Source organism: Oncorhynchus keta, unplaced genomic scaffold (genome assembly GCF_023373465.1).
Source record: "Oncorhynchus keta strain PuntledgeMale-10-30-2019 unplaced genomic scaffold, Oket_V2 Un_scaffold_16732_pilon_pilon, whole genome shotgun sequence".
Classification (NCBI taxonomy): Eukaryota; Metazoa; Chordata; class Actinopteri; order Salmoniformes; family Salmonidae; genus Oncorhynchus; species Oncorhynchus keta.
The window spans coordinates 85,396-109,438 of NW_026290813.1; the positions used below are offsets into that span (position 1 = coordinate 85,396).

Sequence of the window (24,043 nt, forward strand, 5' to 3'; positions counted from 1 at the left end):
ATACAGGTATGACTATGTCTCTAACCCTGTACCTGTATACAGGTATGACTCTGTCTCTAACCCTGTACCTGTATACAGGTATGTCTCTGTCTCTGTATCTAACCCTGTACCTGTATACAGGTATGACTCTGTCTCTGTCTCTAACCCTGTATCTGTATACAGGTATGACTATGTCTCTGTATCTAACCCTGTACCTGTATACAGGTATGACTCTGTCTCTGTCTCTAACCCTGTACCTGTATACAGGTATGACTCTGTCTCTGTCTCTAACCCTGTACCTGTATACAGGTATGTCTCTGTCTCTGTCTCTGTCTCTAACCCTGTATCTGTATACAGGTATGACTCTGTCTCTAACCCTGTACCTGTATACAGGTATGTCTCTGTCTCTAACCCTGTACCTGTATACAGGTATGTCTCTGTCTCTGTCTCTAACCCTGTACCTGTATACAGGTATGACTCTGTCTCTGTCTCTAACCCTGTACCTGTATACAGGTATGACTATGTCTCTAACCCTGTACCTGTATACAGGTATGACTCTGTCTCTGTCTGTAACCCTGTATCTGTATACAGGTATGACTCTGTCTCTGTATCTAACCCTGTACCTGTATACAGGTATGAATCTGTCTCTGTCTCTAACCCTGTACCTGTATACAGGTATGACTCTGTCTCTGTCTCTAACCCTGTACCTGTATACAGGTATGACTCTGTCTCTGTATCTAACCCTGTACCTGTATACAGGTATGACTCTGTCTCTGTCTCTAACCCTGTACCTGTATACAGGTATGACTCTGTCTCTGTCTCTAACCCTGTACCTGTATACAGGTATGTCTCTGTCTCTGTCTCTGTCTCTAACCCTGTATCTGTATACAGGTATGACTCTGTCTCTAACCCTGTACCTGTATACAGGTATGTCTCTGTCTCTGTCTCTAACCCTGTACCTGTATACAGGTATGTCTCTGTCTCTGTCTCTAACCCTGTACCTGTATACAGGTATGACTCTGTCTCTGTCTCTAACCCTGTACCTGTATACAGGTATGACTATGTCTCTAACCCTGTACCTGTATACAGGTATGACTATGTCTCTGTCTCTAACCCTGTACCTGTATACAGGTATGACTCTGTCTCTAACCCTGTACCTGTATACAGGTATGTCTCTGTCTCTGTCTCTAACCCTGTACCTGTATACAGGTATGTCTCTGTCTCTGTCTCTAACCCTGTACCTGTATACAGGTATGACTATGTCTCTAACCCTGTACCTGTATACAGGTATGACTCTGTCTCTGTCTCTAACCCTGTACCTGTATACAGGTATGACTATGTCTCTAACCCTGTACCTGTATACTGGTATGACTCTGTCTCTGTCTCTAACCCTGTACCTGTATACAGGTATGTCTCTGTCTCTAACCCTGTACCTGTATACAGGTATGACTCTGTCTCTGTCTCTAACCCTGTACCTGTATACAGGTATGACTCTGTCTCTGTCTCTAACCCTGTACCTGTATACAGGTATGACTCTGTCTCTGTATCTAACCCTGTACCTGTATACAGGTATGACTATGTCTCTAACCCTGTACCTGTATACAGGTATGACTCTGTCTCTGTCTCTAACCCTGTACCTGTATACAGGTATGTCTCCGTCTCTAACCCTGTACCTGTATACAGGTATGACTCTGTCTCTGTCTCTAACCCTGTACCTGTATACAGGTATGTCTCTGTCTCTAACCCTGTACCTGTATACAGGTATGACTCTGTCTCTGTCTCTAACCCTGTACCTGTATACAGGTATGACTCTGTCTCTGTCTCTAACCCTGTACCTGTATACAGGTATGTCTCTGTCTCTAACCCTGTACCTGTATACTGGTATGACTCTGTCTCTGTCTCTAACCCTGTACCTGTATACAGGTATGTCTCTGTCTCTAACCCTGTACCTGTATACAGGTATGACTCTGTCTCTGTCTCTAACCCTGTACCTGTATACAGGTATGACTCTGTCTCTGTCTCTAACCCTGTACCTGTATACAGGTATGACTCTGTCTCTGTATCTAACCCTGTACCTGTATACAGGTATGACTATGTCTCTAACCCTGTACCTGTATACAGGTATGACTCTGTCTCTGTCTCTAACCCTGTACCTGTATACAGGTATGTCTCCGTCTCTAACCCTGTACCTGTATACAGGTATGACTCTGTCTCTGTCTCTAACCCTGTACCTGTATACAGGTATGACTCTGTCTCTGTCTCTAACCCTGTACCTGTATACAGGTATGACTCTGTCTCTGTATCTAACCCTGTACCTGTATACAGGTATGTCTCTGTCTCTGTCTCTAACCCTGTATCTGTATACAGGTATGACTATGTCTCTAACCCTGTACCTGTATACAGGTATGACTCTGTCTCTGTCTCTAACCCTGTACCTGTATACAGGTATGTCTCTGTCTCTGTCTCTAACCCTGTATCTGTATACAGGTATGTCTCTGTCTCTGTCTCTAACCCTGTATCTGTATACAGGTATGTCTCTGTCTCTGTCTCTAACCCTGTATCTGTATACAGGTATGTCTCTGTCTCTGTCTCTAACCCTGTACCTGTATACAGGTATGACTCTGTCTCTGTATCTAACCCTGTACCTGTATACAGGTATGTCTCTGTCTCTGTCTCTAACCCTGTACCTGTATACAGGTATGTCTCTGTCTCTGTCTCTAACCCTGTATCTGTATACAGGTATGTCTCTGTCTCTGTCTCTAACCCTGTATCTGTATACAGGTATGTCTCTGTCTCTGTCTCTAACCCTGTATCTGTATACAGGTATGACTATGTCTCTAACCCTGTACCTGTATACAGGTATGTCTCTGTCTCTGTCTCTAACCCTGTATCTGTATACAGGTATGTCTCTGTCTCTGTCTCTAACCCTGTATCTGTATACAGGTATGACTATGTCTCTAACCCTGTACCTGTATACAGGTATGACTCTGTCTCTAACCCTGTACCTGTATACAGGTATGTCTCTGTCTCTGTCTCTAACCCTGTATCTGTATACAGGTATGACTATGTCTCTAACCCTGTATCTGTATACAGGTATGACTATGTCTCTAACCCTGTACCTGTATACAGGTATGACTCTGTCTCTGTCTCTAACCCTGTATCTGTATACAGGTATGACTATGTCTCTAACCCTGTACCTGTATACAGGTATGACTCTGTCTCTGTCTCTAACCCTGTACCTGTATACAGGTATGACTCTGTCTCTGTCTCTAACCCTGTACCTGTATACAGGTATGACTCTGTCTCTAACCCTGTACCTGTATACAGGTATGACTATGTCTCTAACCCTGTACCTGTATACAGGTATGACTCTGTCTCTGTATCTAACCCTGTACCTGTATACAGGTATGTCTCTGTCTCTGTCTCTAACCCTGTACCTGTATACAGGTATGACTCTGTCTCTAACCCTGTACCTGTATACAGGTATGACTCTGTCTCTGTCTCTAACCCTGTACCTGTATACAGGTATGACTCTGTCTCTAACCCTGTACCTGTATACAGGTATGACTCTGTCTCTGTCTCTAACCCTGTACCTGTATACAGGTATGACTCTGTCTCTAACCCTGTACCTGTATACAGGTATGACTCTGTCTCTGTCTCTAACCCTGTACCTGTATACAGGTATGACTCTGTCTCTGTCTCTAACCCTGTACCTGTATACAGGTATGACTCTGTCTCTAACCCTGTACCTGTATACAGGTATGACTCTGTCTCTGTCTCTAACCCTGTACCTGTATACAGGTATGACTCTGTCTCTGTATCTAACCCTGTACCTGTATACAGGTATGACTCTGTCTCTGTCTCTAACCCTGTACCTGTATACAGGTATGACTCTGTCTCTGTCTCTAACCCTGTACCTGTATACAGGTATGACTCTGTCTCTGTATCTAACCCTGTACCTGTATACAGGTATGACTCTGTCTCTAACCCTGTACCTGTATACAGGTATGACTCTGTCTCTGTCTCTAACCCTATACCTGTATACAGGTATGACTCTGTCTCTGTCTCTAACCCTGTACCTGTATACAGGTATGACTCTGTCTCTGTCTCTAACCCTGTACCGGTATACAGGTATGTCTCTGTTTCTAACCCTGTACCTGTATACAGGCATGACTCTGTCTCTAACCCTGTACCTGTATACAGGTATGACTCTGTCTCTGTCTCTAACCCTGTACCTGTATACAGGTATGACTCTGTCTCTGTCTCTAACCCTGTACCTGTATACAGGTATGTCTCTGTCTCTGTCTCTAACCCTGTACCTGTATACAGGTATGACTCTGTCTCTGTCTCTAACCCTGTACCTGTATACAGGTATGACTCTGTCTCTAACCCTGTACCTGTATACAGGTATGACTCTGTCTCTGTCTCTAACCCTGTACCTGTATACAGGTATGACTCTGTCTCTGTCTCTAACCCTGTACCTGTATACAGGTATGACTCTGTCTCTAACCCTGTACCTGTATACAGGTATGTCTCTGTCTCTGTCTCTAACCCTGTACCTGTATACAGGTATGACTCTGTCTCTGTCTCTAACCCTGTACCTGCATACAGGTATGACTCTGTCTCTGTCTCTAACCCTGTACCTGTATACAGGTATGTCTCTGTCTCTAACCCTGTACCTGTATACAGGTATGACTCTGTCTCTGTCTCTAACCCTGTACCTGTATACAGGTATGACTCTGTCTCTGTCTCTAACCCTGTACCTGTATACAGGTATGTCTCTGTCTCTGTCTCTAACCCTGTACCTGCATACAGGTATGACTCTGTCTCTAACCCTGTACCTGTATACGGGTATGACTCTGTCTCTGTCTCTAACCCTGTACCTGTATACAGGTATGACTCTGTCTCTGTATCTAACCCTGTACCTGTATACAGGTATGTCTCTGTCTCTGTCTCTAACCCTGTACCTGTATACAGGTATGTCTCTGTCTCTGTCTCTAACCCTGTACCTGTATACAGGTATGTCTCTGTCTCTAACCCTGTACCTGTATACAGGTATGACTCTGTCTCTGTCTCTAACCCTGTACCTGTATACAGGTATGACTCTGTCTCTGTCTCTAACCCTGTACCTGTATACAGGTATGTCTCTGTCTCTGTCTCTAACCCTGTACCTGCATACAGGTATGACTCTGTCTCTAACCCTGTACCTGTATACAGGTATGACTCTGTCTCTGTCTCTAACCCTGTACCTGTATACAGGTATGACTCTGTCTCTAACCCTGTACCTGTATACGGGTATGACTCTGTCTCTGTCTCTAACCCTGTACCTGTATACAGGTATGACTCTGTCTCTGTATCTAACCCTGTACCTGTATACAGGTATGACTCTGTCTCTGTCTCTAACCCTGTACCTGTATACAGGTATGACTCTGTCTCTGTCTCTAACCCTGTACCTGTATACAGGTATGACTCTGTCTCTGTATCTAACCCTGTACCTGTATACAGGTATGACTCTGTCTCTAACCCTGTACCTGTATACAGGTATGACTCTGTCTCTGTCTCTAACCCTATACCTGTATACAGGTATGACTCTGTCTCTGTCTCTAACCATGTACCTGTATACAGGTATGACTCTGTCTCTGTCTCTAACCCTGTACCTGTATACAGGTATGTCTCTGTCTCTGTCTCTAACCCTGTACCTGTATACAGGTATGACTCTGTCTCTAACCCTGTACCTGTATACAGGTATGACTCTGTCTCTGTCTCTAACCCTGTACCTGTATACAGGTATGTCTCTGTCTCTGTCTCTAACCCTGTACCTGTATACAGGTATGACTCTGTCTCTGTCTCTAACCCTGTACCTGTATACAGGTATGTCTCTGTCTCTGTCTCTAACCCTGTACCTGTATACAGGTATGACTCTGTCTCTGTCTCTAACCCTGTACCTGTATACAGGTATGACTCTGTCTCTGTCTCTAACCCTGTACCTGTATACAGGTATGACTCTGTCTCTGTCTCTAACCCTGTACCTGTATACAGGTATGACTCTGTCTCTGTCTCTAACCCTGTACCTGTATACAGGTATGACTCTGTCTCTAACCCTGTACCTGTATACAGGTATGACTCTGTCTCTAACCCTGTACCTGTATACAGGTATGACTCTGTCTCTGTCTCTAACCCTGTACCTGTATACAGGTATGACTCTGTCTCTGTCTCTAACCCTGTACCTGTATACAGGTATGACTCTGTCTCTGTCTCTAACCCTGTACCTGTATACAGGTATGACTCAGTCTCTGTCTCTAACCCTGTACCTGTATACAGGTATGACTCTGTCTCTGTCTCTAACCCTGTACCTGTATACAGGTATGACTCTGTCTCTGTCTCTAACCCTGTACCTGTATACAGGTATGTCTCTGTCTCTAACCCTGTACCTGTATACAGGTATGACTCTGTCTCTAACCCTGTACCTGTATACAGGTATGACTCTGTCTCTGTCTCTAACCCTGCACCTGTATACAGGTATGACTCTGTCTCTGTCTCTAACCCTGTACCTGTATACAGGTATGACTCTGTCTCTAACCCTGTACCTGTATACAGGTATGACTCTGTCTCTGTCTCTAACCCTGTACCTGTATACAGGTATGACTCTGTCTCTGTCTCTAACCCTGTACCTGTATACAGGTATGACTCTGTCTCTAACCCTGTACCTGTATACAGGTATGACTCTGTCTCTAACCCTGTACCTGTATACAGGTATGACTCTGTCTCTAACCCTGTACCTGTATACAGGTATGACTCTGTCTCTGTCTCTAACCCTGTACCTGTATACAGGTATGACTCTGTCTCTGTCTCTAACCCTGTACCTGTATACAGGTATGACTCTGTCTCTGTATCTAACCCTGTACCTGTATACAGGTATGACTCTGTCTCTAACCCTGTACCTGTATACAGGTATGACTCTGTCTCTGTCTCTAACCCTGTACCTGTATACAGGTATGACTCTGTCTCTAACCCTGTACCTGTATACAGGTATGTCTCTGTCTCTGTCTCTAACCCTGTACCTGTATACAGGTATGACTCTGTCTCTGTCTCTAACCCTGTACCTGTATACAGGTATGACTCTGTCTCTGTCTCTAACCCTGTACCTGTATACAGGTATGACTCTGTCTCTGTCTCTAACCCTGTACCTGTATACAGGTATGACTCTGTCTCTAACCCTGTACCTGTATACAGGTATGTCTCTGTCTCTAACCCTGTACCTGTATACAGGTATGACTCTGTCTCTAACCCTGTACCTGTATACAGGTATGACTCTGTCTCTAACCCTGTACCTGTATACAGGTATGACTCTGTCTCTAACCCTTTACCTGTATACAGGTATGACTCTGTCTCTAACCCTGTACCTGTATACAGGTATGACTCTGTCTCTGTCTCTAACCCTGTACCTGTATACAGGTATGTCTCTGTCTCTGTCTCTAACCCTGTACCTGTATACAGGTATGACTCTGTCTCTGTCTCTAACCCTGTACCTGTATACAGGTATGACTCTGTCTCTGTCTCTAACCCTGTACCTGTATACAGGTATGACTCTGTCTCTGTCTCTAACCCTGTACCTGTATACAGGTATGACTCTGTCTCTAACCCTGTACCTGTATACAGGTATGTCTCTGTCTCTAACCCTGTACCTGTATACAGGTATGACTGTCTCTAACCCTGTACCTGTATACAGGTATGACTCTGTCTCTAACCCTGTACCTGTATACAGGTATGACTCTGTCTCTAACCCTTTACCTGTATACAGGTATGACTCTGTCTCTAACCCTGTACCTGTATACAGGTATGACTCTGTCTCTGTCTCTAACCCTGTACCTGTATACAGGTATGACTCTGTCTCTGTATCTAACCCTGTACCTGTATACAGGTATGACTCTGTCTCTGTCTCTAACCCTGTACCTGTATACAGGTTTGACTCTGTCTCTGTTTCTAACCCTGTACCTGTATACAGGTATGACTCTGTCTCTAACCCTGTACCTGTATACAGGTATGACTCTGTCTCTAACCCTGTACCTGTATACAGGTATGACTCTGTCTCTAACCCTGTACCTGTATACAGGTATGACTCTGTCTCTGTCTCTAACCCTGTACCTGTATACAGGTATGACTCTGTCTCTGTCTCTAACCCTGTACCTGTATACAGGTTTGACTCTGTCTCTGTCTCTAACCCTGTACCTGTATACAGGTATGACTCTGTCTCTAACCCTGTACCTGTATACAGGTATGACTCTGTCTCTAACCCTGTACCTGTATACAGGTATGACTCTGTCTCTAACCCTGTACCTGTATACAGGTATGACTCTGTCTCTGTCTCTAACCCTGTACCTGTATACAGGTATGACTCTGTCTCTGTCTCTAACCCTGTACCTGTATACAGGTATGACTCTGTCTCTGTATCTAACCCTGTACCTGTATACAGGTATGACTCTGTCTCTGTCTCTAACCCTGTACCTGTATACAGGTATGACTCTGTCTCTAACCCTGTACCGGTATACAGGTATGTCTCTGTCTCTGTCTCTAACCCTGTACCTGTATACAGGTATGACTCTGTCTCTAACCCTGTACCTGTATACAGGTATGACTCTGTCTCTGTCTCTAACCCTGTACCTGCATACAGGTATGACTCTGTCTCTGTCTCTAACCCTGTACCTGCATACAGGTATGACTCTGTCTCTGTCTCTAACCCTGTACCTGTATACAGGTATGACTCTGTCTCTGTCTCTAACCCTGTACCTGTATACAGGTATGACTCTGTCTCTGTCTCTAACCCTGTACCTGTATACAGGTATGACTCTGTCTCTGTCTCTAACCCTGTACCTAGTATCCGTGTTTAGCACTAACTGAAGTGTATTTAGTTCTTTGTCTTGGTAGCCTGAAAGTAGAGCATTGCAGTCGTCTTAACTAGGAATGACAAAAGCATGGATACATTTCTCTGCATCATTTTTGGACAGAAAGTTCCAGAAAATTTCAGATTTAGATGGAATAATGCTATGTTCGTCAAAAGAGAGATCAGGGTCCAGAGTAACGCTGAGGTCCTTCACAGTTTTATTTGAGACGACTGTACAACCATCAAGATTAATTGTCAGAACCAACAGAATATCTCTTTGTTTCTTGGGACCTAGAACTAGCATCTCTTTTTTGTCAGAGTTTAAAAGTAAAACATTTGCCACCATCCACTTACTTATGTCTGAAACCCTGGTTTCCAGGGAGGGGCATGTTGGTGCTTCACCATGTTTCATTAATGTACTGCTGTGTATCGTCCGCATAGCAGTGAAAGTTAACATTATGTTTTTGAATTACCAATCACCAATAGGTAAAATATATAGTGAAAACAATATTGGTCCTAAAACGGAACCTTGAGGAACACCGAAATGTACAGTTGACAAACCATCCACAGAGACAAACTGATATCTTTCCGACAGATAAGATCTAAACCAGGCTAGAACTTGTCAGTGTAGATGAATTTGGGTTTCCAATCACTCCAAAAGAATGTGCTGATCGATGGTGTCAAAAGCAGCTCTAAGTTCTAGGAGCATGAGGACAGATGCAGAGCCTCGGGCTGATTGTCATTAACATGTCATTTACCACCTTCACAAGTGCAGTCTCAGTGCTATGATTGGGTCTCAAACCAGACTGAAGCATTTCCTATACATTGTTTGTCTTCAGGACGGCAGTGATTTGCTGCGAAACAGCTTAAAAAAATTATCGATAACACCTATCATACTGCTATGGCTGACCTAGTAAACAGCCTATCATACTACTATGATAGCCGAACCCCGCGCCAACAACCAATGAAATTGCAGGGCGCCAAATACAAATCAACAGAAATCTCACAAGTATTGTACACCATTTTAAAGATACAATTCTCCTTAATCCAGCCACAGTGTCTGATTTCAAAAATGCTTTACAGCGAAAGCTCCACAAAAGATTAAGTTCGGTCACCTCCAAGCCACAGAAAAACCAAGCCATTTTTCCAGCCAAAGAGTCACAAAGAGATAAAATGTATCACTAACCTTTGATGTCTTCATCAGATGACACTCATAGGACTTCATGTTACACAATACAGGTATGTTTTGTTCGATAAAGTGCATATTTATATCAAAAAATCTCATTTATCATTTTACCAGGCAAGTCAGTTAAGAACAAATTCTTATTTTCAATGACAGCCTATGACAGTGGGTTAACTGCCTGTTCAGGGGCAGAACGACAGCTTTGTACCATGTCAGCTCGGGGGTTTGAACTTGCAACCTTCCGGTTACTAGTCCAACACTCTAACCACTAGGCTACCCTGCCGCCCCATCATTGGCGCGTTTCGTTCAGTAGTTCTAAAACATGCGGTGATTGTGCAGAGAGCCACATGAATTCACTGAAATAATCATTATAAATGTTGATGAAAATTGCAGTGTTATGCATAGAACTTTAGATAAACTTCTCCTTCATGCAACCGCTGTGTCAGATTTTTTAAAAACTTTACGGAAAAAGCATAATCTGAGTACGGCACTCAGAGCCCAAACCAGCCAAAATAAATATCTGCCATGTCGCCCAGTCAACATTAGTCAAAAATAGCATTATAAATATACACTTACCTTTGATGATCTTCATCAGAATGCACTCCCAGGAATTGGTGTTCCACAATATGTTTGTTTTGTTCGATAATTTGTGTAAAATAGCTTCTTTTGTTAGCGCATTTGGAAAACAAAACCAAATGCGCATTCAGGTCCAGTCGGACTAAAAGTTCAAAAAGTTTTATTACAGGTCGAGGAAACTTGTCAAACTAAGTATAGAATCCATCTTTAGTGGAGACCTTAGGAAGGCAAAATAACCCATATCCCACTGTGTATCAAAAACTACAAACCTCAGATTTCCCACATCCTGTTTGGATTTTTTCTCAGGTTTGCCATATAGGTTCTGTTATACTCACAGACATCATTCAAACAGTTTTAGAAACTTCAGAGTGTTTTCTATCCAATACTAATAATATGCATATATTAGCATCTGGGACTGAGTAGGAGGCAGTTTACTCTGGGCACGCTATTCATCCAAAAGTGAAAATGCTGCCCCCTATCCTAAAGAAGTTCACTTCCGTCAACAGGTTTTTGTATTGTGGAAGATTAGGGTGTGTTTCATAGTTCTCAACCAATGTCTGTTCACTTGGGTGTGGCCACTGAGGGAGCATAGTTTACTTTATGAAAACAATTCTCTCATTTAGAAGCTAAAATTACATTTAATCTTTTCAAGAAGTTTCATATTTAAACATTTAAATTTCACAACAGTGCAATGTGAATCTGATAACTAGAATGTGACTTTCCAATATACAATTTATGTTGTCCTATCATCAGATTTAATGTCCCAAACACCAACTGATCTGACATCATATTCTTTAAGTACCAACGGACACTTTCAACTAGTTGGATTACAGAAATATTGTTTTTTCCCCCCAACCTTTTTATGTTACCATTCTCTCTATTTTAACAAAGGGCTTTCCTTTGAGTTCATTTGTACTGTGGAGAGAAAAGGAGGAAATGTATTTATGGGGGTCATAAACCTCCACCAACAGGGCAACATCATGACACAACCTATCATACTACTATGACTGATCCTGTAAACAACCTATCATACTACTATGACTGACCCTGTAAACAACCTGTCATACTACTATGACTGACCCTGTAAACAACCTATCATACTACTATGACTGACCCTGTAAACAACCTATCATACTACTATGACTGACCCTGTAAACAACCTATCATACTACTATGACTGACCCTGTAAACAACCTATCATACTACTATGACTGACCCTGTAAACAACCTATCATACTACTATGACTGACCCTGTAAACAACCTATCATACTACTATGGCTGACCCTGTAAACAACCTATCATACTACTATGGCTGACCCTGTAAACAACCTATCATACTACTATGACTGACCCTGTAAACAACCTATCATACTACTATGACTGACCCTGTAAACAACCTATCATACTACTATGACTGACCCTGTAAACAACCTATCATACTACTATGACTGACCCTGTAAACAACCTATCATACTACTATGACTGACCCTGTAAACAACCTATCATACTACTATGGCTGACCCTGTAAACAACCTATCATACTACTATGGCTGACCCTGTAAACAACCTATCATACTACTATGACTGACCCTGTAAACAAACCTATCATACTACTATGACTGACCCTGTAAACAACCTGTCATACTACTATGACTGACCCTGTAAACAAACCTATCATACTACTATGACTGACCCTGTAAACAACCTATCATACTACTATGACTGACCCTGTAAACAACCTATCATACTACTATGACTGACCCTGTAAACAAACCTATCATACTACTATGACTGACCCTGTAAACAACCTATCATACTACTATGACTGACCCTGTAAACAACCTATCATACTACTATGACTGACCCTGTAAACAAACCTATCATACTACTATGACTGACCCTGTAAACAACCTATCATACTACTATGACTGACCCTGTAAACAACCTATCATACTACTATGACTGACCCTGTAAACAACCTATCATACTACTATGACTGACCCTGTAAACAACCTATCATACTACTATGACTGACCCTGTAAACAACCTATCATACTACTATGGCTGACCCTGTAAAACACCTATCATACTACTATGACTGACCCTGTAAACAACCTATCATACTACTATGACTGACCCTGTAAACAACCTATCATACTACTATGGCTGACCCTGTAAACAACCTATCATACTACTATGACTGACCCTGTAAACAAACCTATCATACTACTATGACTGACCCTGTAAACAACCTGTCATACTACTATGACTGACCCTGTAAACAACCTATCATACTACTATGGCTGACCCTGTAAACAACCTATCATACTACTATGACTGACCCTGTAAACAACCTGTCATACTACTATGACTGACCCTGTAAACAACCTGTCATACTACTATGGCTGACCCTGTAAACAACCTGTCATACTACTATGGCTGACCCTGTAAACAACCTGACATACTACTATGACTGACCCTGTAAACAACCTATCATACTACTATGGCTGACCCTGTAAACAACCTATCATACTACTATGACTGACCCTGTAAACAACCTATCATACTACTATGGCTGACCCTGTAAACAACCTATCATACTACTATGGCTGACCCTGTAAACAACCTATCATACTACTATGGCTGACCCTGTAAACAACCTATCATACTACTATGGCTGACCCTGTAAACAACCTGTCATACTACTATGACTGACCCTGTAAACAACCTATCATACTACTATGGCTGACCCTGTAAACAACCTGACATACTACTATGGCTGACCCTGTAAACAACCTGACATACTACTATGACTGACCCTGTAAACAACCTGTCATACTACTATGACTGACCCTGTAAACAACCTGTCATACTACTATGACTGACCCTGTAAACAACCTGTCATACTACTATGACTGACCCTGTAAACAACCTGTCATACTACTATGGCTGACCCTGTAAACAACCTGTCATACTACTATGGCTGACCCTGTAAACAACCTGACATACTACTATGACTGACCCTGTAAACAACCTATCATACTACTATGGCTGACCCTGTAAACAACCTATCATACTACTATGGCTGACCCTGTAAACAACCTATCATACTACTATGGCTGACCCTGTAAACAACCTATCTGGTGGATGTAACAATAAACCCTTTTCCATCTCTATCTGTTCATATTCATTCAAATCAAAACATCATATTGTTTACCTTTTTGTGTAAAGACATGTATGTGATCTTTGTCTCTCTGCAGTTGGTTTATCAATGGAACAGAAGTGGATATTGAGGCAGTTTACCGTTACAGCTTGATCGACGGCAACTTGATAATAACCAACGCCAGCGAGACGGCGGACTATGGGAGATACCAGTGTAAGGCAGAGAACAGCTACGGGACGGTCCTGAGTCGGGATGCACTGCTACAGTTTACCTGTGAGTATTTCTCTCTGATCGCTCTCGGATCTCTCTCAGACTTTCTCTCCGACCTTCTCTATGATCTCTCTCTCTCTCTCTCTCTTTTTAATTTTCGCCGATCTCTCGCTGATCTCTCTCTGATATCTCTCTTATCCATCTCTGGTCTCTCTCTAGTCATTCTCTTTGATCTCTCTCTGATATCTCTCTTATCCATCTCTGGTCTCTCTCTAGTCATTCTCTCTGATCTCTCTCTGATATCTCTCTTATCCATCTCTGGTCTCTCTCTAGTCATTCTCTTTGATCTCTCTTATCCATCTCTGGTCTCTCTCTAGTCATTCTCTTTGATCTCTCTCTGATATCTCTCTTATCCATCTCTGGTCTCTCTCTAGTCATTCTCTTTGATCTCTCTCTGATCTCAAATTCAAATTCAGAATGTTTTATCGGCATTAAATACAATTTGTAGATATTGCCAAAGCAGTACAGTGGTACAGCATTTCAGTAAATACAGTACAATGCAATGAGGATAAATGAACTGCTGTTGTATTGTGGAATCTTAGGTCGAATTAAATGAAACATATGTTTATAAAAAATGGTGAATTGCTAATAAATAAACAATAAAATATACATGGAGGATGGTTCCACTATGTATGACATGTTAGTTATATACAATGTTAATACTATAGGGAATAAATGGTCATGGGATGTCCCTCTGACTAATACATATCGAGCAGTAATATTTGCGGTTTCTTCCTCTCCCACAATAATTCCCAGCTTTATGTCATTGGTAAATGCACAGAAGTTGAGGATTGATTGAGATATTGTCTTGAAGAAAAATGATCTTAGTTGGTAGTATTTCTCACAGTAGAGGAGAAAGCACATTGTACCTCCCTGTGTCGGTGACCACATAGACGCTCCTCTTCTTCCATCTCTATTATTATTTGACTTTATTTATTTTGGGTGGGTAGATCAGCTTTAATGTTGCAGATAGATTGGCTCCCATCAATGTAAATTGTCTGCTTAATTTTCATTCCCCCATATACATTGGGGCAGAAAAGTATTTAGTCAGCCACCAATTGTGCAAGTTCTTCCACTTAACAAGATGAGAGAGGCGTGTAATTTTCATCATAAGTACACTTCAACTATGACAGACACAATGAGAAAAGAAATTAAGAAAATAACATTGTAGGATTTTTTATGAATTTATTTGCAAATTATGGTGGAAAATAAGTATTTGGTCACCTACAGACAAGCAAGATTTCTGTCTCTTACAGACCTGTAACTTCTGCTTTAAGAGGCTCGCTCCTCTGTCCTCCACTCGTTACCTGTATTAATGGCACAAGCATTTCGCTACACTCGCATTAACATCTGCTAACCATGTGTATGTGACAAATACATTTGATTTGATTTGATTTTGATTTGTCCTCCACTCGTTACCTATATTAATGGCACCTGTTTGAATTTGTTATCAGTATAAAAGACACCTGTCCACAACCTCAATCAGTCACACTCCAAACTCCACTATGGCCAAGACCAAAGAGCTGACAAAGGACACCAGAAACAAAATTGTAGACCTGCACCAGGCAGGGAAGACTGAATCTGCAATAGGTAAGCAGCTTGGTTTGAAGAAATCAACTGTGGGAGCAATTATTAGGAAATGGAAGACATACAAGACCACTGATAATCTCCCTCGATCTGGGGCTCCACGCACGATCTCACCCCGTGGGGTCAAAATGATCGCAAGAACGGTGAGCAAAAATCCCAGAACCACACGGGGGGACCTAGTGAATGACCTGCAGAGAGCTGGGACCAAAGTAACAAAGCCTACCATCAGTAACACACTACGCCGCCAGGGACTCAAATCCTGCAGTGCCAGACGTGTCTCCCTGCTTAAGCCAGTACATGTCCAGGCCCATCTGAAGTAGAGAGCATTTGGATGATCCAGAAGAAGATTGGGAGAATGTCATATGGTCAGATGAAACCAAAATATAACTTTTTGGTAAAAACTCAACTTGTCGTGTTTGGAGGACAAAGAATGCTGAGTTGCATCCAAAGAACACCATACCTACTGTGAAGCATGGTGGTGGAAACATCATGCTTTGGGGCTGTTTTTCTGCAAAGGGACCAGGACGACTGATCCGTGAAAAGGAAAGAATGAATGGGGCCATGTATCATGAGATTTTGAGTGAAAACCTCCTTCCATCAGCAAGGGCATTGAAGATGAAACGTGGCTGGGTCTTTCAGCATGACAATGATCCCAAATACACCGCCCGGGCAACAAAGGAGTGGCTTTGTAAGAATCATTTCAAGGTCCTTCAAGGTCCTCAACCCCATAGAAACTCTTTGGGGGGAGTTGAAAGTCCGTATTGGCCAGCAACAGCCCCAAAACATCACTACTCTAGAGGAAATCTGCATGGAGGAATGGGCCAAAATACCAGCAACTGTGTGTGAAAACCTTGTGAAGACTTACAGAAAATGTTGGACATCTGTCATTGCCAACAAAGGGTATATAACAAAGTCTTGAGATAAACTTTTGTTATTGACCAAATACTTATTTTCCACCATCATTTGCAAATAAATTAATTCTACAAAATCCTACAATGTGATTTTCTGGATTTTTTTTTCTCATTTTGTCTGTCATTTTTTTAAGTGTACCTATGATGAATATTACAGGCCTCTCTCTTCTTTTTAAGTGGGAAAACATGCACAATTGGTGACTGACTAAATACTTTTTTTCCCCCACTGTATATATATATATATATATATATATATATATATATATAAATAAATAAATAAATAAATAAATAAATAAATAAATAAATAAATAAATAAATAAATAAATATATATATATATATATATATATATATATATATATATATATATATATATATATATATATATATATATATATATATATATATATATATATATATATAAATATATATAATATATATAAATATATAAATATATATATATATATTTAAAAAAAGTATATATAATTCTCTCCACTCTACAAGATGGACTCTTGGAAAGCCCTTTGTTAATATATATATATGTATATATATATGTATACAGTGCATTCTGAAAGTATTTAGGCCCCTTGACTTTTTCCACATTGTGTTACATTACAGCCTTATTCTAAAATTGATTAAATATTATTTTGTCCTCATCAATCTACACACAATACCCCATAATGACAAATAAAAACGTTTTTATATTTTATTTTAGCAAATGTATTAAAAATAAAAACAGAAGTATAATTTTTACATAAGTATTCAGACCCTACACAGTACTTTGTTAAGGCACCTTTGGCAGTGAGTACAGCCTCGGTCTTCTTGGGTATGATGCTACAAGCTTGGCACACCTGTATGTGGGGAGTTTCTCCCTTCTTCTCTGCAGATCCGCTCAAGCTCTGTCAGGTTGGACTGGGAGTGTCGCTGCACAGCTATTTTCAGGTCTCTCCAGAGATGTTTGATCGGGTTGAAGTCCGGGCTCTGACTTGGCCAATAAAGGACATTCAGAGACTTGTCCCGAAGACACTCCTTTGTCGTCTTGGCTGTGTGCTTTGGGTCGTTGTCCTGTTGGAAGGTGAACCTTTGCCCCAGTATGAGGTCCTGAGCTCTCTGGAACAGGTTTTCATCTACGATCTCTCTTTACTTTGCTCCGTTCATCTTCACCACAGGGATGGTGCCAGATTTCCTCCAGACGTGACGCTTGGCATTCAGGCCAAAGAGTTCAATCGTGGTTTCATCAGACCAGAGAATATTGTTTCTCATGGTCAGAGAGTCGTTTAGGTGCCAATTGGCAAACTGCGGGCTGCATGTGACTTTTACTGAGGAGGGGCATTCAGCACAAATGACAAATAAAATGTAATTTCATTTTCAGAACCTGTTCTAGCATTAAAATCTCTACACAAAAGCACACTTCCCTCAGCTTGAAACTGGTTGGTCTCTCTTTGGAGATTATCATAAAACTGTTCGTCACAGTAAGATGAATCTGAGGGAGAAGAATACATCACACCTATATATAAATCATTGTCACTAAGGATGGTTCCTTTGTTGAGTTTTAACCAAATGTGACCGACGTTTTAACCAAAACACTAAAACTAAATGTATTTTCTTCAACCAATTGCTCCCCGCACCCGCGCGCCCAACTAGCATCACAACTCTGGACGGTTCTGACTTAGAATATGTGGACAATTACAAATACCTAGGTGTCTGGTTAGACTGTAAACTCTCCTTCCAGACTCACATTAGGCATCTCCAATCCAAAATTGAATCTACAATTGGCTCCCTATTTCCCAACAAAGCCTCCTTCACTCATGCTGCCAAACATACCTTCGTAAAAGTGACTATCCGACCGATCCTTGACTTCGGCGATGTCATTTACAAAATAGCCTCCGACACTCTACTCAGCAAACTGGATGTAGTCTATCACAGTGCCATTCTACTTTGTAGAATAATAGTAAGACATCACAACTGTGAAATAACTCTAGTCTCCCGCATCCCGGGCTCCCGCGTGTCCTGCATCCCGGTCTCCCGCATTCCCTGCATCCCGGTCTCCCGCATTCCCTGCATCCCGATCTCCCGCGTTCCCTACATCCCGGTCTCCTGCATCCCTTGCATCCTGGTCTCCCGCATTCCCTGCATCCCGATCTCCCGCGTTCCCTGCATCCCGGTCTCCCGCATTCCCTGCATCCCATGTCTCCGGCATTCCCTGCATCCCGGTCTCCCGCGTGCCCTGCATCTCAATCTCCCGCTTTCCTTGCATCCCGGTCTCCCACATTCCCTGCATCCCGGTCTCCTGTGTGCCCTGGATCCCGGTCTCCCGCATTCCCTGTCTCCCGGTCTCCCGTGTACCCTGCATCCTGGTCTCCCGTGTTCCCTGCATTCCGGTCTCCCGTGTTCCCTGCATCCCGGTCTCCCGTATTCCCTGCATCCCGGTCTCCCGTATTCCCTGCATCCCGGTCTCCCGTGTACCCTGCATCCCGGTCTCCCGTGTACCCTGCATCCCGGTCTCCCGTGTTCCCTGCATCCCGGTCTCCCGTGTTCCCTGCATCCCGGTCTCCCGTATTCCCTGCATCCCGGTCTCCTGTATTCCCTGCATCCCGGTCTCCCGTGTTCCCTGCATCCCGGTCTCCCGCGAGCCCTGCATCTCAATCTCCCGCTTTCCTTGCATCCCGGTCTCCCACATTCCCTGCATCCCGGTCTCCTGTGTGCCCTGGATCCCGGTCTCCCGTATTCCCTGTCTCCCGGTCTCCCGTGTACCCTGCATCCCGGTCTCCCGTGTTCCCTGCATTCCGGTCTCCCGTGTTCCCTGCATCCCGGTCTCCCGTATTCCCTGCATCCCGGTCTCCCGTATTCCCTGCATCCCGGTCTCCCGTATTCCCTGCATCCCGGTCTCCCGTATTCCCTGCATCCCGGTCTCCCGTGTACCCTGCATCCCGGTCTCCCGTGTACCCTGCATCCCGGTCTCCCGTGTTCCCTGCAAACCCTGGTCTCCCATATTCCCTGCATCCCGGTCTCCCGTGTTCCCTGCATCCCGGTCTCCCGTGTTCCCTTCATCCCGGTCTCCCGTGTTCCCTGCATCCCGGTCTCCCGTATTCCCTGCATCCCGGTCTCCCGTATTCCCTGCATCCCGGTCTCCCGTGTTCCCTGCATCCCGGTCTCCCGTGTTCCCTGCATCCCGGTCTCCCGTGTTCCCTGCATCCCGGTCTCCGGCATTCCCTGCATCCCGGTCTCCCGCATTCCCTGCATCCCGGACTCCCGCATTCCCTTCATCCCAGTCTCCCTCATTCCCTGCATCCCGGTCTTCCGCATTCCCTGTCTCCCGCGCCCTGGATCCCGGTCTCCCACATTCCATGCAACCCGGTCTCCTGCATCCCGGACTCCCGCATTCCCTGCATCCCGGACTCCCGCATTCCCTGCATCCCGGTCTCCCGCATTCCCTGCATCCCGGACTCCCGCATTCCCTTCATCCCAGTCTCCCTCATCCCGGTCTTCCGCATTCCCTGTCTCCCGCGCCCTGGATCCCGGTCTCCCACATTCCATGCAACCCGGTCTCCGGCATTACCTGCATCCCGGACTCCCGCATTCCCTGCATCCCGGACTCCCGCATTCCCTTCATCCCAGTCTCCCTCATTCCCTGCATCCCGGTCTCCCGCATTCCCTGCATCCCGGACTCCCACATGCCCTGCATTCTGTAGTGCAGACATGACCTGCTCTCCCTTATGTACAGAATTAGGCACTTTCCAAGGTTCACTACAGTCTGTAGTGTAGACTGCACAGAAGCCTAATAAACAAATAAATACATTTCGATAATAAAATAATGCTAAAATTCTGTAGCCTAATCCTGACCGTCACGTTGCCACGTTGTACAGCACCATATTTCCATTCCATCCTAACAGAAACCCTGTGTGTTTTGTTTTTAAAAAATTCTCAATACAAACAGCATAATATTAATCCAATTAAAAAGCCACATTTCTTAAAATCAATCCCATATACTATGTTATTACAAAAAATGTTTTAAATTCTCTGGTAATGCCAATATGGAATACTATCAAATGCTTCTCAAAGATTCCCTCTGGTGATCGAACTAGCAATAACTTGCAGTAACAGAGAAAATAGCTGACAATTAAATGACGTGCCACAGAATGATGCAGCAACCCGCTAGGTGTGCCGTAGTATGACGCAACTCTTAAATGAGCAACCACTATAGGCTAATAATGTAACGATTTTATTTGTATTTACAGATGGCATATAAGTTAGATATTAAAAGGCACCAAAAAAAAGAAGATTCATGTTGTGACTTGTGAAGTCATGACTTGTGACATACGCCTAGTTTCCTGAATCAGGTCACATATGCTGATCATTTGTTGGCTGCTTTTCCTTGACTCTGCTGTCCAACATCCCAAACCAACTCAATTTGATTGAGGTCGGGGGATTGTGGAGGCCAGGTCATCCGATGCAGCACTCCATCACTCTCCTTCTTGGTAAAAATAGCCCTTACACAGCCTGGAGGTGTGTTGGGTCATTGTCCTGTTGGAAAATAAATGATCGTCCCTCTAAGCCCAAACTAGATGGATGGCGTATCACTGCAGAATACGGTGGTAACCGTGCTGGTTAAGTGTGCCTTGAATTCTAAGTAAATCACAGACAGTGTCACCAGCAAAGCACCCCCACGCAATAACACCCCCTTCTCCATGCTTTACGGTGGGAAATACACATGCAGAGATCATCCATTCACCCACACCGCTTCTCACAAAGACACAGCAGTTGGAACCATAAATCTCCAAATTAGACTCCAGACCAAAGGACACATTTCCACCAGTCTAATGTCCATTGCTCATGTTTCTTCTTGGCTCAAACAAGTCTCTTCTTCTTATTGGTGTCCTTTAGAGTAATGGTTTCTTTTTAGCAATTCGACCATGAAGGCCTGATTCACGCAGTCTCCTCTGAACAGTTGATGTTGAGATTTGCATGTTGAACTCTGTGAAGCATTTCTTTGGGCTGCAATTCCTGAGGCTCCTAACTCTAATGAACTTATCCTCTGCAGCAGAGGTAACTCTGGGTCTTCCATTCCTGTAGCGGTCCTCATGAGAGCCAGTTAACTCTACAAACCTGACTCAGTTACACCAGCTCTGTCAGGAGGAATGGGCCAAAATTCACCCAATTTATTGTGGGAAGCTTGTGGAAGGCTACCTGAAACGTTTGACCCAAGTTAAACCATTTAAAGGCAATGCTACCAAATACTAATTGAGTGTATGTAAACTTCTGACCCACTGGGAATGTGATGAAAGAAATAGAAGCTGAAATAAATCATTCTCTCTACTATTATTCTGACATTTCACATTCTTAAAATAAAGTGGTAATCCTAACTGACCTAAAACAGGGGATGGATTTTTACCAGGATTAAATGTCAGGAATTGTGAAAAACTGAGTTTAAATATATTTGGCTCAGGTGTATGTACATATCTGAATTCAATTGTATCTCTTTTCTATCTCTATCGCTCTCTCTCTGATCCCTCTCTCTCAATGGTCCCTCTCGGATCCCTCTCTAAACTATATGATCCCTCTTGGAACTATCTCTAATCTCTCTCTCTCTGATCTCTCTCTGACCTCTCTGATCCCTCTATGATCCCTCTATGATCTCTCTCTGATCTCACTCTGACCTCTCTGATCTCTCTGATCACTCTCTGATCACTCTGATCCCTCTATGATCCCTCTATGATCTCTCTCTGATCTCTCTGATCACTCTGATCCCTCTCTGATCTCTCTCTGATCTCACTCTGATCTCTCTCTGATCTCACTCTGATCTCTCTGATCACTCTCTGATAACTCTGATCCCTCTATGATCCCTCTATGATCTCTCTCTGATCTCTCTCTTATCTCTTTCTTTGATATATCTCTGATCTCTCTCTTATTAAGCTCAAGTCTCACTCTATCTCTGATCTCTCTTGCTCTCTCAGATTGCTCTCTCTCTCTCTGATCTCTTTGTGATCCCTATTTGATCTCTCTCTCTGATCCCTATCTGATCTCTCGCTTATCTCTCTGATCTCTCTTTCTCTGATCTCTCTTTATCTGATCTCTATCTGTCTATGATATCTCTGCTCTTTCTCTGTCTATGATAGCTCTCTGATCTCTCTGATCACTCTCTCTCTGATCTCTCTGATCACTCTCTCTCTGATATCTCTCTCTGATCTCTCTGATATCTCTCTCTGATCTCTCTGATATCTCTCTCTGATCTCTCTGATATCTCTCTCTGATCTCTCTGATATCTCTCTCTGATCTCTCTGATATCTCTCTCTGATCTCTCTGATCACTCTCTGATATCTCTCTCTGATCTCTCTCTCTGATCTCTCTCTCTGATCTCTCTCTCTGATATCTCAAGTCTCACTCTATCTCTGATCTCTCTTGCTCTCTCAGATTGCTCTCTCTCTCTCTGATCTCTTTGTGATCCCTATTTGATCTCTCTCTCTGATCTCTCTCTGATATCTCTCTCTGATCTCTCTCTGATATCTCTCTCTGATCTCTCTGATATCTCTCTCTGATCTCTCTGATCACTCTCTCTCTGATATCTCTCTCTGATATCTCTCTCTGATCTCTCTGATATCTCTCTCTGATCTCTCTGATATCTCTCTCTGATCTCTCTGATATCTCTCTCTGATCTCTCTGATATCTCTCTCTGATCTCTCTGATATCTCTCTCTGATCTCTCTGATCACTCTCTCTCTGATATCTCTCTCTGATATCTCTCTCTGATCTCTCTCTCTGATATCTCTCTCTGATCACTCTCTCTCTGATATCTCTCTCTGATCTCTCTCTCTGATATCTCTCTCTGATCTCTCTCTCTGATATCTCTCTCTGATCACTCTCTCTCTGATATCTCTCTCTGATCTCTCTCTCTGATATCTCTCTCTGATCACTCTCTCTCTGATATCTCTCTCTGATCTCTCTCTCTGATATCTCTCTCTGATATCTCTCTCTGATCACTCTCTCTCTGATATCTCTCTCTGATATCTCTCTCTGATCTCTCTCTCTGATCACTCTCTCTCTGATATCTCTCTCTGATCTCTCTCTCTGATATCTCTCTCTGATCTCTCTCTCTGATATCTCTCTCTGATCACTCTCTCTCTGATCTCTCTCTCTGATATCTCTCTCTGATCACTCTCTCTCTGATATCTCTCTCTGATCTCTCTCTCTGATATCTCTCTCTGATCACTCTCTCTCTGATATCTCTCTCTGATCTCTCTCTCTGATATCTCTCTCTGATCGCTCCATATCTCCTCTTCTCAAAGTATTATCTCCTATGCTGAAATTATCAGTCCCTGAAATGTCCTAAAAAGTAGCTCTCAGCCTATCGAGGAGTATTACTAAATGCAGACCCTTAAAGATTTCAGAATAGTTATGATGAGGTGAATACAAAAACATATTCTCAGTAGCCTACCTCTGGCATGATAAAAAACAACGTTGTGGTTATTCTCTGCTACGAGATGATTCTACTTCCAAA

The 24,043-nt window shown here is 43.0% G+C and overlaps 1 protein-coding gene across 1 annotated transcript in view; it reads left to right on the top strand.

Annotated features, from left to right (window-relative positions):
* LOC127927650 (contactin-5-like) overlaps positions 1 to 24,043 on the top strand; it is a 214,649-nt gene that overhangs the window by 48,307 nt on the left and 142,299 nt on the right. Inside the window, exon 3 of the mRNA XM_052514261.1 lies at positions 13,881 to 14,056. Coding sequence (XP_052370221.1) covers positions 13,881 to 14,056 — 176 coding nt within the window. The remainder of the gene's footprint in view (positions 1 to 13,880; positions 14,057 to 24,043) is intronic.